Raw genomic sequence first — 16242 nt, 5'->3', positions numbered from 1 at the left:
CTTCTTCTTCTTCTTCGGTTTATTCACCTTTTCATCTCCACTTTCTTCAGTTGTGTGATTGTGATTTACACACAGCCACCCCTTCATGTTGTTCATAAACCTCTTGAACAAGGTTTTTCTCCTTGGTGAAGCCATGTGGTTTTCATGAAAGGTTGTTGCTGCTGTTGAAGTTTTCTGAAGGTCTCCAGCATGCATGGTGGTTGGGGTGGTTGTGGTGGTTGTGCCAGTTGCACCATCCATCATCCAAGCTGTCTGATCACGTTTCCTCACCAAATTTCCTCGACCTGCAAATCATTTGGGGGAGATGGTTTGAAATTCAGTGTGAGGTTCATCATTATCATTGATACTTTAACATATTCGGGTCTTCATTGATCACGGTCATGTCAGGCAAAGTCACCCTAGGTTTCCCACCGAGCAATGTGAGTGATTGGTTTTCAATAAAACATGTGAACATTCACAAACAGGTGTGCACACATGAACCAACGGTTCTCCACACAGCATTTCCCTCCAAGACAGAGCAAGAAGGCAGGCTGATGATGTCACAATCATTATCAACAATAATGAAGCACACACCAAAACACACACACACACACACACACACACACACACACGTTATCAACCTCAATAAGAGATGAACACGAAACGTGAAGAATGACAAACAATCTCCGTCTGCTGTCACGGATCGAAAAACGACAGAAAACAAGAAAAAAAAGAAAAAAGAGTAATCAGACATTGCAGACTCTCGCCAGAACTTGTTTTGTGTGGTGTTTGTGTTGTTTTGTGTGGTGTTTGTGTTGTTTTGTGTGGTGTTTGTGTTGTTTTGTGTGGTGTTTGTGTTGTTTTGTGTGGTGTTTGTGTTTTGTGTGGTGTTTGTGTGAAACAAGGAAAAAGCAAAGATGACGTCCTCAGGAGGAACCTGGATAGGATTTACATTTCAGCTGCTCCTCCTCTTCCCTCAAACACATCCAAGCACAGCCAAGTGAATCTTATTAAAAACAAATAAAAAAGAACACAGATCCAATAATTAAATGTCTGGGGACAAGTCCGATCGGATTGAAATTTAAAATCTCTCTTCCTCATCACTCCGACATCATAAATGTGAAGTTTCACTTCGATTGATAGATTGGTTCAAGAGAAATAATTTAAGATTTTCCCTCAATCCAAAATGGTTGCCAGACCATGTGACGTCAATTACTTGTGAAAACCCTCGTATCCCCAAGGCTTGCGGAACGTTTGTGTGAAGTTTTTCCTCGATTTGTGCAACTGTTCTTGAGAAGAATATTTTTATTGTTTTTCGGGTAAATCCAATATGGCTGCCAAACCACATGACCGATGATATCACATGTGTGATCCTTTTGTTACTCATGGATAGGCGGTCACACGTGTAAACTTTCACCTCGATCTGTTCATCCATTTCAGAGAATATTTTTGAAGGTTTAAAAAAACGAAAACAATATGGCTCCTGAATCACGTGACCGATGACATCATCAATAAATTTTTCTGTGTCCCATTTTGTTCCGAGACGACCCTGAAAATTTTTTAAAACTCATCAGATGGAGCATTCTGCATTTGCAATTATGACGTCATAATTAAGGCACCTGTGACATAAAAAATCACCCTCATTCCTGAAGACGAGTACTTGCTGTGTGCAGAGTTTGAATTTTTTTCCTCGGTGCAGTTTCAGAGATACAAACAGAGGAGCAAAGTTTTTCTGTTTTTCAACATGGCTGCCACCCCACGTGACTTATGACGTCACAATTATCAAGAAAACATTCTACAAAAGGAGTCGCTCCTGTGTGAAAATGTTCTCTCGATCAGATAATCAGTTGTGGAGAAAAACACTAAAGTTCTGTGTGGAGAAAGAAACAAACAGAGAAATGGAGAATCACTCAGAGAGGGAAACCTGGTGAAACGTAACGTCACTGGGAAACACAAACACCTGCACCAGGTGAACAGGTAACCTTTTGTATCCCACTGATGGTGTGGATATGAATGTGTATATGAACCAGAATCTCATCAAATGGTCCTTGTTCCACACCCAACCTGTCCACCAAGGTCCGTCCGAACCCGTCCATCACCTTCTGAGATATCGTACTCACAAACAAACAATGGAGTTCACATTCGCTAAAATCACAGCCGAACAAACAAGAGAGTAAATAAGATTCGTACTCACAGATTTAACCAGGACACCTGTCGAGATATTTAAATCCAGGTACTCCAGGTGCAGAACACTTGTCGAGATTTTATATGAACGTTCTCCACTGAACACTCTTGTCGATCCTGAAGTTCTCTGGAATAAAAGCTTTTGGCTCGACGTTGGTCGTTTGCATATGAAATGTGACGTCACAGACACCATAACACCCCCCCCCCCCACACACTTCGCTGTTGTTGTTTGTTGTTCACCTTCACGATTGTTTCCATCATTTATTACGTCAAAACGTGACGTCACTTTGTTGAAAACGTGAATCTCTTCAGATACTTCAAGCGGGAATTATTCTGTGAGTGTTTATTTGTTCCTCCGCTGGAAGCTGATGGAGGCCGAGTCAGGATGAACATTTTGGTATTTCGAACGTTAATTTCACTCATTCCTCATTCATTCCTTCACTCATTCCTTCACCCCATCATGCCGACACGCAGGTGAAATTACAAACTGGTGGTTTTAGAAACCTCAAGGTTTCCTCCTTGAAACATTTAGTTTTATCCTCGAAGTTTTCACACCTTGTTGGAGAGGTTGTCATGAGGTGATTGGTGGCTTCACGATATAATTTACGTCACGTCATCATGTTGTTGTTGTAGTTGTAGTTGTAGTTGTAGTTGTAGTTGTAGTTGTAGTTGTAGTTGTAGTTGTAGTTGTAGTTGTAGTTGTAGTTGTAGTTGTAGTTGTCGTTGTATGACGTACATGGTCCAACTCTGGGATAATCGGCGGTCTCGGCGCCATGTACAAGAGGGTCACGTGGGTGAGGAATGATTAAGAATGATGATCGTTTCCCTTTATCATTTGTTCCCCCAAGTTCCAGGTTTGTCGACCGACCGAGTTTACACATGGTGTTGTAAGGGAGGTAGGCCGCAGGATTGATTTAACGTTTCCATGACAACGGTTTTGTCTAATGTTGGTAAATTTTCACAACTGAGAAACATTTCTTCAGATCTTGTTCCAAACACCCGGTGTGTACGAACAATGGACGATAATTTAGGGGAGAAATCGACTGGATTGAAAAATCACACAACGGGACAAACCGGGCAGGGGCAACAACGAAGCTCCGTACCCAGCATGCATTGCGCGGTCCCACCACCACCACCACCACCCTCCCCGCCCCCTGCTGCTTGTTTCGCCACCACAGGTAAGAACATCACCTGGAACAGATCTTACACTTCACTTCATGTCTCCGTGTTTAATAATATATATACATTAATCACGTGATCCGTGTATTGTTCTATTTTAACGGATTGTCATCAACAGGTCGACCAAGACCCATTTTCAGGGAGAAACGGAGTGTGAAGGGGAATCGGATGAAAATGATGATAAACATACCCCGCATCGGGATAACTATCAGGGTGAGTGTTTATCTGGTGAACAAGAGTTACATTGTTCATGTTCACCTGTACCTGAGGATCAAGGTGTTCAGGTGTTATCAACATGTTATCATGGTGTGTGTTAGTGTTTGTACCACGACCTTGTAACACGGATGGTAATTACTAATTACTAATTACTTATTCACTCTATTTTCTGTATAAAAATCTCACCTTTAAAAATGAACAATTTACCGGGAATAAAAAACCGGGAATTCTTCCTGAGAGATTCCTGTGGATCCGTGAATCGGTTCAGGTTGATATTCCAGTTCACCCTTCAGTTCGGTCTCATGTTCTGTGTGTACTTGATGGTGTGTGTACACTACATCATGGTGTGTGACGTCATGATGCGTGTACGTCATGGTGTGTGACGTCATGGTGCGTTTACGTCATGTCCTGTGTGTACATCATGGTGTGTACGTCGTGGTGCGTGTACGTCATGTCCTGTGTGTACGTCCTGATGCGTGTACGTCGTGGTGCGTGTACGTCATGTCCTGTGTGTACGTCGTGGTGTGTGTACGTCGTGGTGTGTGACGTCATGGTGCATTTACGTCATGTCCTGTGTATACGTCGTGGTGCGTGTACGTCGTGGTGCGTGTACGTCGTGGTGCGTGTAAGTCGTGGTGCCTGTACGTCGTGGTGTGTGTACGTCGTGTACGTCGTGGTGTGTGTACGTCATGGTGTGTGTACGTCATGATGTGCAGGTAACCGTTCATGGGGTTTAAAAAAGGATGCAGCCAATCACATCACTCCATGTAAATCTCGCGAGATCTGCCGTGCCTGGGAGAACGTGTCCACGCACACGGGTTCCGATCCCTTTGTTATTCACGTTTAAATGAGGGATATTTTTTATTTTGATTGTAAAAACTAATGAGGGAACATTGCCCCCCCCCCAAACCCCACCCACAATCTGCCGGTGTGGTATTCCATGACAAGTGTACACACCCTCCTGACATTAATACCTCATTTTCTCCCCATCTGTTGGTCATTTATTCACTTGGTTGAAAAATCTCAAAATACCAACTTTTCGAACTGTGGGCCCATCGGCCCCATTTTAGGGCCCCCCAAATTTTGGCGCCCCCTGCTGCCCCACAATCTTCCAGAGGCCATATCACAGGTTGTCGTGGTCCGATTTGGCTGATCTTGGGATCAAAATGCTCGTAAAAGCGAAATCTTTCGAATCGTGTAAGGTAAAATCACTCCGAAACAGTAATTCAAAAAGTTCTAGTTTGGCGCACCCTTTGACCTTGGGCCCCTGCTCCTCAGCCAAACCGATGGTCCCGATTTTGTCGTGTGAGAATACCCCTTCATATACTCCAACACCTCAGCATAAATGAAAATGGGATCTCAATGGGTTAAAGTGTGATGATGGTTTTATTGTTCGGGGACTCGGGTGCTGGACACACAATACATCGCACAATATTTGAACACAAGATTTCCAACACACTATATCAGTATATTGCACATAAATTTTCCACATGCAGGAACTGGAAGCGAAACGAGTCTGAGTAAGAGTTTTTCTTCGCATATTACAGTCAAGATTTTTTGCCAACCAATGTTTTATTTGACAGCTGTGTTTCTTTTTTACTGATTGTGTAGGTTCTACCTGTAGCAGTTTTTGGTTCTACCGAAAGAAATATCTCAGAAATGTCTAAAATGCAGTGATCTTCAATGTCAGGAAAAAAGAAACTATTTGCAGCCCCGTTTGGAAGAAGAAAATTCACTTTCACTTCATGAGTGTCCTGAAAGGCTTCCATGATGCAGGCAAGCCACCATTTTCCATCAGAGTGCACTGTGACATAACCTGAGAGTTTCCCGTTAAAAGTTCGTGTAGATTTTGAAATAGCTGACTCATTACGATGTTCCTTGCCAAGGCTGAATTCACGTTCTTGAAGAGCAGTTTCAGAAAGAGGGATGAAAGCATGAAGTTTTTGAGTTCCAGCGATGGTTTTGGCCGTTTTTAACCTTTCCTCCGGATTTTGTTCTTCCTCACCATATGCCTCTTGGATCAAGTAACCGAACTTCATTTCATTCAAACCATTTTCAGCAAAGGCAAAAAGATATTTTGAAGAAATAATTTGACTGTCGTAAGGTCTACGTTGGCTCCCACGTGTTGCTTCTCGTTTGACTGTACCTCCCACACCATCTGAAGGGCCCTTGCCATGACTTGTGGCAAAAAAAATGCCATTCTGTGTCAATACCATACTCTGATTTGTGACCACATAGGTTTATGAAGGCTTTGCAATTCTTATATTGGCCAGCGCAACCGTCTGAGAAAGAGTAAAGTTTCTTTACATTTCCAAAGCAAGATTTCAAGTTTTCAATGAGCATTCTTTGGAAGAGGTGGACTGAGACAACGTCGTGAGTATTGCATTCTGATATAATCGTGAACGAATCGTGGTTGAATTTGCCATCGTCCGATTTGAAATAGTAAACCCAGGGGTGAATTGTCGCTTGAGAGCAGTTCCAATGGAATCCTTGGGCCGCATCCTGTACGACAAACGAATAGTTCTCTGAGAAGTCTGCAAAAATGACAAATTCTCCTTCACTGATTTCATCTTTCTTATTTTTTCAGAAACTGACATTGGGCCTTGGCAATGAAGTCGTGTCTCCCGAATTTCACCGCGCGTTCACAGAATTGATTGATGAATTCTTCCAAAGGCAGGACCATGGAGCTCAGTTCAGATCTGTCGGTGGATGTCCACCGTTTAAACTGAATTTCATCAATATCCTCGAGTTTATAAGCACTCAGTAGCTCGGTTTTGAAGGGAAGCCTGGTGTTGGCGCAGTGGTTTTGGCAGTGGCTTGGGACCCAAAAGGTCCTGAGTTCAAGCCTCGTTGGGACACTGAATTAATATGTATATATATATATATATATATATATATATATATATATATATATATATATATATATATATATATATATATATATATATATATATATATATACACCAGGGGGTTGACTCAGCCTGCCATCCTTCCGAGGTCGGCGAAATGAGTACCAGTTGTACTGGGCCTGGTGTATGCCCCGGTTAGAATAGGTGTACCATATCCCTGTGTGTCGTAAGAGGCCACCAGGGTTGCGTCAGGAATTGCATCCGGCGTAAGACTCGGAGCATTGGAGGTGGTTTCAAACTGTTGTACCATGGTGTGGATGGGAGGAGAAATGGTGTCGGGGTAATCCTGAAGGAAGATTATACCAAGAGGGTATTGGAGGTGAGTAGAGTGTCTGACCGAGTGATGAGTGTGAAGTTGGAAATTGAAGGGGTGATGATGAATGTCATCAGTGCATATGCCCCACATATGGGGTGTGAGATGGAGTATTAAGAAGATTTCTGGAGTGAGTTAGATGAAGTGGTGGAGAGTGTATCCAAGGATGAAAGAGTGGTGATTGGAGCAGATTTCAATGGGCATGTTGGGGACGGGAATAAAGAGGATGAGGAGGTGATGGGTCGGTACGGTCTCAACAAGAGAAATGTGGAAGGGCAATGGTGGTAGAGTTTGCAAAAAGAATGGAAATGGCAGTGGTAAATACGTATTTTAAGAAGAAGGAGGAACACAGGGTGACATACAAGAGTGGAGGAAAGTGCACACAGGTGGATTACATCTTAAGCAGGAGATGTAACCTGAAAGAGATTAGTGACTGTAAGGTGGTGGCAGGGGAGAGTGTAGCTCGACAGCATCGACTGGTGGTCTGTCGGATGACTTTAGAGGTGAGGTTGAGGAAGAGAGTGAGGGCTGAACTAAGGACCAGATGGTGGAAGCTGAAAGAGGAAGACTGTTGCATGAAATTTAGGGAGGAGGTGAGACAGGCGTTGGATGGTGGTAAAGATGGGTCGGATGATTGGGCAACGACAGCAGAAGTTGTGAGGGAGATAGCTCGGAAGGTACTTGGTGTGACATCTGGACAGAGGAAGGAAGATAAGGAGACTTGGTGGTGGAATGAGGAAGTACAGGAAAGTATAAGGAAGAAGGGGTTGGCACAAAAGAAGTGGGATAGTCAGAGAGATAAAGAAAGTAGGCAGGAGTACAAGGAGTGGCGGCCAAAGGCAAAAAGAGAGGTGGCAAAGGCCAAGGAAAAGGCATATGACGAGCTGTATGAGAAGTTGGATACAAAAGAAGGGGAAAAGAATTTATACTGATTGGCAAGACAGAGGGACCGAGCTGGGAACGATATGCTGCAGGTTAGGGTGATAAAGGACGCAAATGGGAATGTGCTGACGAGCGAGGAGAGTGTGTTGAGAAGGTGGATGGGAAACACAGATTTTCAGCTCCCTCCAAAGATTTTCTGTTGGGTTTAGGTCTGGAGACGAGCTCGGCCACTCCCGGACCTTGGGATGCTTCTTACGGAGCCACTCCTTAGTTGCCCTGGCTGTGTGTTTCGGGTCGTTGTCATGCTGGAAGACCCAGCTACGCCCCATCCTCAATGCTCTTGTTGAGGGAAGGAGGTTGTTGGCCAAGATCTCGCGATACATGGCCCCATCCATCCTCCCCTCAATACGGTGCAGTCGTCCTGTCCCCTTTGCAGAAAAGCATCCCCAAAGAATGATGTTTCCACCTCCATGCTTCATGGTTGGGATGGTGTTTTTGGGGTTGCACTCATCCTTCTTCTTCCTCCAAACATGGCGAGTGGAGTTTGAACCAAAAAGCTCTATTTTGGTCTCATCAGGCCACATGACCTTCTCCCATTCCTCCTCTGGATCATCCAGATGGTCATTGGCAAACTTCAGACGGGCCTGGACATGCGCTGGCTTGAGCAGAGGGACCTTGCGTGCACTGCAGGATTATAATCCATGACGGCGAAGTGTTACTTCTGGTTTTCTTTGATACTGTGGTCCCAGCTCTCTTCAGGTCATTGACCAGGTCCTGCCGTGTAGTTCTGGGCTGATCCTTCACCTTTCTCATGATCATTGAGGCTCCATGAGGTGAGATCTTGCATGGAGCCCCAGACCGAGGGAGATTGACTGCTTTCTTGAACGTCTTCCATTTTCTAATAATTGCGCCAACAGTTGTTGCCTTCTCACCAAGCTGCTTGCCTATTGTCCTGTAGCCCATCCCAGCCTTGTGCAAGTCTACAATTTTGTCCCTGATGTCCTTAGACAGCTCTCTGGTCTTGCCCATTGTGGAGAGGTTGGAGTCTGATTGATTGAGTGTGGACAGCTGTCTTTTATGCAGATAACGAGTTCAAACAAGTGCAGTTAAAACAGGTGCAGAATTGTTATTATTTTTTTCATTAATTCTTCATCATTGAGAGATGGTGCAATTAACTCCAGCATATCGACGAGCAACAATCTCCATCAGGTTTATTCATTTATTAACAGAAAATAAGGACAACAACCAATGTGATCACATCAAACATATGAACAGATTAAATGTATCATCCTCTCCTCCTCCAGCTTCATATAATTTAATTGTCTCTCCTTCCACTGCAGGACATTTTTTTCAGCTGCTCCACCTGGAAGAGACGTTCAGAGCAGACAAGATGTCAGTGCATGAAGTCATCAACATTAAATACCGTATTTCGTTTTCCCTGTCATCATTTTGATGTTTAAACATTTTCTGTCAGGTTTCTTTAATTATTGCTGGGGTTGACAGAGTTGGAGCAAAAATTTCAGAAAGAAAATAACACGGGCATGGGTCCAGATGTCCACCTGACTTTTCCAGGGAGTGATTTGCCATTTCCACAATTTACTTATCCAAAAGCCCTTTCATTGTGATACAATCACAATGGCTGTCAACATCGTTCATTTTGGCAAAACACTTTTTCTCCTCCTCAATTGCTTTATTCCATCAATTAATTTTCAGATGCAGAACAACTGCTATCCGCAACAACAACAACAACAACAACAAACGTTTTTTGACAATTTTCCCCGTTGTCCAGGGGATTGTATGAATGATGGCATTCCTCCATACGAATCTATCCATTGCATCAATGTCGTGCAAATCCAAATATTCCATTTCTTTCTTGACATTTCCAATACATGTGGTTTTGTGGATGTCCTTTCTTCTTTCGACCACGAGCTTTATTGCTCTCTTTACAGCTTCATCAGCAGAGCTTTGTGGCACATGACCAAACCAAACAAGTCTTCTCTTCGAAAGTTATTCTTCAGTTAATTTCTCGTGTCACACAGGAGAAGGATCTGGGGGTGGTAATCGATACGGGTGGTAAGCAGGCAGCACAGTCCCAGGCAGCTGCAGGCGAAGGAAATAGGTTTTTTGGCTGTCGAAGGAGGGGAATCTATTACAAGTCAAAAGAGGTGGTGTTAACATTGTACAGGAATGTAGTGAGGCCACATCCAGAATATTGTGTGCAGTTATGGTCACCACAGTTCCGGAAGGACATAGATGCCAAAGAGAAGGTTCAGCGTAGGGCTACTAGATTGATTCCGGGCCGAGCCAAACTCAGCTGTGAGGAGGGGTTGAAGGAGACAGGGCTTTATTCACGAGAAAGGAGACAGTTGCGAGGAGATATGATGGAGATGTTTAAGATAATGAAAGGCAGAGATAAAATAAGTGCGGATGAATTATTCAACAGAGGAGACAGTGACAGAACCAGGCGCCATCGCCTGAGAGTAAAGAAGAGGAGAGTTAAGATGGTAGTAAAGCAGAGGACTTTCACTCAGAGTGTTGTTAATGCATGGAATGGTCTCCCTGGAAAGGTGGTGGCAGCAGAAAAAGTAGATAAGTTTAAGTTAGAATTAGATAGGTTCCTGGAAGTTGTGGAGGGGTATGGGGATGTTGATAAGACTTTTAGCAAGTTTGAGTATTGATGGGTGATTGTGTACGGAGTGCTGTTGGTGGGGTTCTTGTGAAGGGGGGTTGTGTGGTTGATGTGTGTTTTTAACCAAGCCCATGCCCCCTCTCCGAGGGAAAGAAAATAAATAAGTAATAATTATAAGTAATAATAACAACAACAAAAAAACTACTTTTTTTGTACTTTCATTAATTAAAAAATTTTTTTTTCCATTTTCTTTCTAAGATTCTGGGTTGGTGTGGTGTTGCGCAGGCATGATGGGCTGAATGGCTTCCACCAGTGTTGGACTTCCTTGTTGTTTCACTCGTATTGATTTTTTTAATCTCTTCCCGATTTCTGAACTTCGCATTCTTTCTTTCAGAGACAATCCATTCAATCATACCATTGTCATCTCTGTTCTTCCCATTCTTTTTACATCTTCGATCATGCCTGAGACCTTCCACAAATGGATTGTAATTGGGAGGGGACACGAACCTGTTTCCTTTCGCTTGGTTTTCATCAATGTGGGCATTGTCAATGTTTCACTTCCATATGTCAATCCCTGTCCGATGCAGGCTTTATTAACTCTAACTTTTACAGATTATGGATTGTTTCTGTTCTTAATGACACCAGCAACTTGTCCAGTGATCATTCATCTGAAAATTCTTCCTGTGGAGTTGTCGTTGACGAAACCAACACCTCTTACTGGCTTGCGAGTGGGGACAGACTGACACTGTTGCAGGACTAAAAACAACTGAAAAAAGGGTGCATGAGCTCCCTTCGGGAGCCAATGGCCATCCAAAAAGGAGACTGTGTCTCCTAAAAAACACCCATCGAGCTTGGACTGTTTGTGGCAATTCAGGAAGCTGAGGGTGCAGTGGAACCCTTGATGTGAGGCAGATTAGCTAGTATTAGCCAACAGCAACCACAAAACTACACTCGTGGGGAAGAGTGTGAGTACGCAGTGTCGCTGAAGCCATGGAAGGCATGTTCCTCGTCCGGTGGGTGACACTGCAGTCCAATTCTTCCCCAACCACTTTTGTACTATTTTCATGGTACAAGTGGACACTGATTTTTGTTATCAGTGTTTATTCTTTGAAAAAATTATGAAAGGACTCGTGAATACAAATTCTTTCTCCTAAAGATGAAATGAATATGTTCCATAATATGTCTCCCATTCCAAGTTCCAGAACCATAGTCTTCAAGGACACAAGAACGTTTTGTTTTATTCTAATTTTGAATCAAACTATCATCAATAACTAACCTGCTGGAATGGAAACAACGACAGTCAGAGAAAGCAGACATTGTAACATCGTGTCAAGAGATTTACCAGGATACTCGCTCGGTCCAGTGATTGAAGGAATGTTTAACTTACCGTATTCTCAGATCATTTTCAATGATTCTTCTTTCCCAGGCTAATCTCTGCTGCCGCAGGAGCACAACTTTCAAGAGCGGCTCTTCATGCTTTCGTGTGTTTCGATGAGTCTTTTGTTCTTGTGCTGCTCCACGCCCTGCTGCTTCAAACAATCTTTTGGGCCGTTGTCCTCTGAAACTCTCCTTCACAATCCTCTCCCTCTTTATGGGAGGTAATATTATCATCGTATTCTGCATCCGAAGATGATTGCGTTTCCTGTCATTGTGCACGTTTCTATTCAGGTACTTCACCTGCAAAACACATCCCGAGTTGGGAACACGTCAGTGCATCAAGTATTTGTAATTTTACCTCGTGTCTGAAACCGGGACTTAACCCAATGTCAAAGTTTTTCTGTTATTGAACAGAATTATCATGTTGAGGTGAAACTCTGTGAGCAAACATGACTGTCACTACCTGGGATCTTGGCACAGTGACAGACAGGCAAAAATAAAGGAGAAAAAAACAAGTGTGCTGTGATCACATCTATCAAACAGATGAAGCAATTCCACTTGTCGAAGTTCCATGCACAAAAAAAATAGTCTTGTGGAGATTGACGGTTATTTCCCGAACAGGCAGAGTGAAAATGACGGATTAGGGGGAAGGGGCATGGCCCCCTTTCCTGAATTGGTATGGTCATTGGGAGCACAACTTAAGGTTGGGGCATGGTCACGATGCCGCACAGACATTTTGGTCTGTATCCTGTTTTCGGTTTCTGCGAAGATTTTTGAATAAAATTCCAATATTTTGGGCAAACCCACCTTTCACCCCCTTTCAATGGACAGATCTGGAAGGGAAGCACAACCCTATGAGACTTTACTGTCCTGATGCATTGTTCCAAATTTGTCCATGTCTCTCAGGTCGTTGCGGAGAAGATGTTTGCATTGTTCCAAATTTGGTCCACATCAGTTGGGTAGTTTGTGAGGAGAGGATGTTATAGTCAAATGCTCACGGATGGACGGCCGGACACCGGGACCCACTCTGAGATTATTTCAGAGAAATAACCCAGTAATTTGTTCAGATCACTCAGAATAATGATGAGCCCCCGACATTTTAAGAATATTCACCTGCTCAAAAGGAGGACAATCCTGTTTTCCTGCACTTCTGGTCGGGGTCATCAAATGGTTCTCCGATAGCTCACCCTCGCCCTCGCTTGACTGCAGAGACTCCTGCAAACGTTCGAGCTCAACAACACGTGAAGACTGCGTTTGGTACAGCCTCTTGACGTCCTTGACCTGAAAATGAATTAAAAGAATAAAGAGGAGACAAAGTATATGATACAAATGAACAGGCAATAGCATTTCCCTCTGCCATATCGCATCTCAACCTGGTCCACGAGGACACGTTCAATTTGATTCTGATTTAAATGATCATCAGGAACTAATCTCCTGGATTGCCTTCGTGACCCGCTCTTGCCACTCCTTCAGCCACTCAGACATTCCGTTTGTTGCAGCAAACGTTACATTGTGCTGCTGTTCGTCCTCATCTGTGTTTTGCTGCAGACAATAATTCACGAAATGAACTTCTTCTTCGTTTACCTTCCTTTTCAGGAGCTGTCCCTGTGAAAATCACATGACACACAGGACACACATTATCAATGAGTAATATTGGCTCGCCCCCGAGATCATAAGGATGCTCACCTGATGAAAAGATGGACAATCCTGTTTTCTTGCAGGCTCGATCGGGTTCATCGGAAGGTTCTCTAAGAGCTCCTCACCCTCACTCTCATCCTCGTTTGTCTGCAGAACCTCCTGCAAATGTTGCTCAAGCTCGATAATATGAAACATCTGCTCTTGGTTCCGTTTTTTGAAGGCTTTAACCTGAAAATGAATTTTGGGAATATCGGGAAGAAAGAGAAGACAAACGAACATGCAACATGATTTCCCGACCACATTGTGGCATAACTAATCTCAATGTGGTGCACAAGGACACATTAAATTTGATTCACATTTCAATTATCATCAGGAACTAACCGCCTGGACTGTCTTACTGAGTCCGCCCTGCCCCTCTTAAAGCCACTCTACTATTCCCCTCATTACCGCAAGCTTTTCATTGTGCTCCTCTATGTCCTCCATTGCATTTTGATGCAGAAAATGATTCACAGAATGAACGTGTTCCTCATCTTGTTTCCTCCTCAAGAGTTGTTCCTGTCAAATCACGTGACACACAGGACATGCAGATGAATGAGTGATGCACATGTCTGTCACGGAATATGGAGCAAAGGGAAAGTGTCTTTTCTGATCACTCAAGTGTGAACAGAATCCCACAACTTGCTCACCTGCTCGACCACATGGTGCTGCTCCTGGTGATGCTTTGCATGTCGCTCAGTGTCCTGCTCCATGAAGAACACCGCTCTGCTCGTTGGTTGAAGGTCCGTGGTGAGCTGTTCAGTCTGAACATTAAGCTGCTCAAGACACTCAATCTCCTGCAGGAACATATGGTGCTGCTCCTTGCGATGCTTTGCATGGAGCTCAGTGTCCTGCTCCATGAAGAACACCGCTCTGCTCATTGGTTGAAGGTCCATGGTGAGCTGTTCAGTCTGAACATTTAGCTCCTCAAGACACTCAATCTCCTGCTGGACCACATGGTGCTGCTCCGGGTGATGCTTTGCACGGAGCTCAGTGTCCTGCTCCAGGAAGAACACCGCTCTGCTCATTGGTTGAAGGACTGTGGTGAGCTGTTCAGTCTGAACATGAAGCTCCTCAAGACACTCAATCTCCTGCTGGACCACATGGTGCTGCTCCGGGTGATGCTTTGCATGGAGCTCAGTGTCCTGCTCCATGAAGAACACCGCTCTGCTCGTTGGTTGAAGGTCCGTGGTGAGCTGTTCAGTCTGAACATGAAGCTCCTCAAGACACTCAATCTCCTGCTGGACCACATGGTGCTGCTCCAGGTGATGCTTTACACGGAGCTCAGTGTCCTGCTCCATGAAGAACACCGCTCTGCTCGTTGGTTGAAGGGCTGTGGTGAGCTGTTCAGTCTGAACATGAAGCTCCTCAAGACACTCAATCTCCTGCTGAACCACATGGTGCTGCTCCTGGTGATGCTTTGCATGGAGCTCAGTGTCCAGCTCCATGAAGAACACCGCTCTGCTCGTTGGTTGAAGGTCCGTGGTGAGCTGTTCAGTCTGAACATGAAGCTCCTCAAGACACTCAATCTCCTGCTGGACCACATGGTGCTGCTCCTGGTGATGCTTTGCACGGAGCTCAGTGTCCTGCTCCATAAAGAACACCGCTCTGCTCATTGGTTGAAGGTCCGTGGTGAGCTGTTCAGTCTGAACATGAAGCTCCTCAAGACACTCTCTCTCCTGCTGGACCACATGGTGCTGCTCCTGGTGATGCTTTGCATGTAGTTCAGTGTTCTGCTCCATGAAGAACACCGCTCTGCTCGTTGGTTGAAGGTCCGTGATGAGCTGTTCAGTCTGAACATGAAGCTCCTCAAGACACTCACTCTCCTGCTGGACCACATGGTGCTGCTCCCGGCGATGCTTTGCATGGAGCTCAGTGTCCTGCTCCATGAAGAACACCGCTCTGCTCATTGGTTGAAGGTCCGTGGTGAGCTGTTCAGTCTGAACATTAAGCTCCTCAAGACACTCAATCTCCTGCAGGAACATATGGTGCTGCTCGTTGCGATGCTTTGCATGGAGCTCAGTGTCCTGCTCCATGAAGAACACCGCTCTGCTCATTGGTTGAAGGTCCATGGTGAGCTGTTCAGTCTGAACATGAAGCTCCTCAAGACACTCACTCTCCTGAGACATTTTCATGTTGTGCCGTCGTCGCTGGAACATATGACAATAAATATCATCACTGCATTAAACAGAGGGAAATTTTTTCAAGATAACATTGTGCATGGTCTACTCTGTTTCATGATTATCAGAAATGAAGTGAATAAAAAAAACTCTTAAAAAACAAACTTGTGACCTTTGATCAATTTCACATGTTGTTGAAGAACCCTCTACAAGTGTTTCCCCAAAATGACATCATCACCTTCAGGTTTGCACAATTGCTGGGACAAGGGATTTACCTTCTCCCAAAAATGGGTCTTCTTATTCTTCTTCGGTTTATTCACCTTTTCATCTCCACTTTCTTCAGTTGTGTGATTGTGATTTACACACAGCAACCCCTTCATGTTGTTCATGAACCTCTTGAACAAGGTTTTTCTCCTTGGTGAAGCCATGTGGTTTTCATGAAAGGTTGTTGCTGCTGTTGAAGTTTCCTTCGTTTTCTGAAGGTCTGAAGAACCACCAGCATGCATGGTGGTTGGGGTGGTTGTGGTGGTTGTGCCAGTTGCACCATCCATCATCCAAGCTGTCTGATCACGTTTCCTCACCATATTTCCTCGACCTGCAAATCATTTGGGGGAGATCCTGAAAAAGCAAAGATGACGTCCTCAGGAGGAACCTGGATAGGATTTACATTTCAGCTGCTCCTCCTCTTCCCTCAAACACATCCAAGCACAGCCAAGTGAATCTTATTAAAAACAAATAAAAAAGAACACAGATCCAATAAATAAATGTCTGGGGACGAGT

General features: G+C 44.2%; 1 protein-coding gene and 1 long non-coding RNA gene across 3 annotated transcripts; one reads left to right on the top strand and one right to left on the bottom strand.

Annotated features, from left to right (window-relative positions):
• Positions 1-2449: 2449 nt before the first annotated feature.
• Positions 2450-9130, top strand: LOC147019515 (uncharacterized). Its single transcript, XR_015061443.1, has 3 exons — positions 2450-3341; positions 3461-3555; positions 9003-9130. It is a non-coding gene; the product is annotated as an uncharacterized LOC147019515 (long non-coding RNA).
• LOC147019514 (uncharacterized) lies at positions 8531-13838 on the bottom strand. Of its 2 annotated transcripts, none has more exons than XM_085894062.1 (5): positions 13754-13838; positions 13355-13534; positions 12782-12949; positions 11679-11968; positions 8531-9025 (listed from the first exon to the last, which is right to left on the bottom strand). In XM_085894062.1, the coding sequence occupies exons 1-5, from the start codon at positions 13787-13789 to the stop codon at positions 9013-9015; spliced, it is 687 nt and encodes a 228-aa protein (XP_085750188.1). In that variant the 5' UTR covers positions 13790-13838; the 3' UTR covers positions 8531-9012. The 2 variants fall into 2 exon arrangements, with proteins under 2 accessions (XP_085750188.1, XP_085750187.1); XM_085894061.1 differs by lacking the exon at positions 8531-9025 and adding an exon at positions 9254-9710.
• Between the last annotated feature and the right edge of the window lie 2404 nt (positions 13839-16242).

This window comes from Eptatretus burgeri, chromosome 9 (genome assembly GCF_056783735.1).
Source record: "Eptatretus burgeri isolate ZD-2024b chromosome 9, Ebu_testis_v1, whole genome shotgun sequence".
Classification (NCBI taxonomy): domain Eukaryota; kingdom Metazoa; phylum Chordata; class Myxini; order Myxiniformes; family Myxinidae; genus Eptatretus; species Eptatretus burgeri.
The sequence above is the reverse complement of the archived record's forward strand: the minus strand, read 5'-3'. Positions and strand labels throughout refer to the sequence as shown.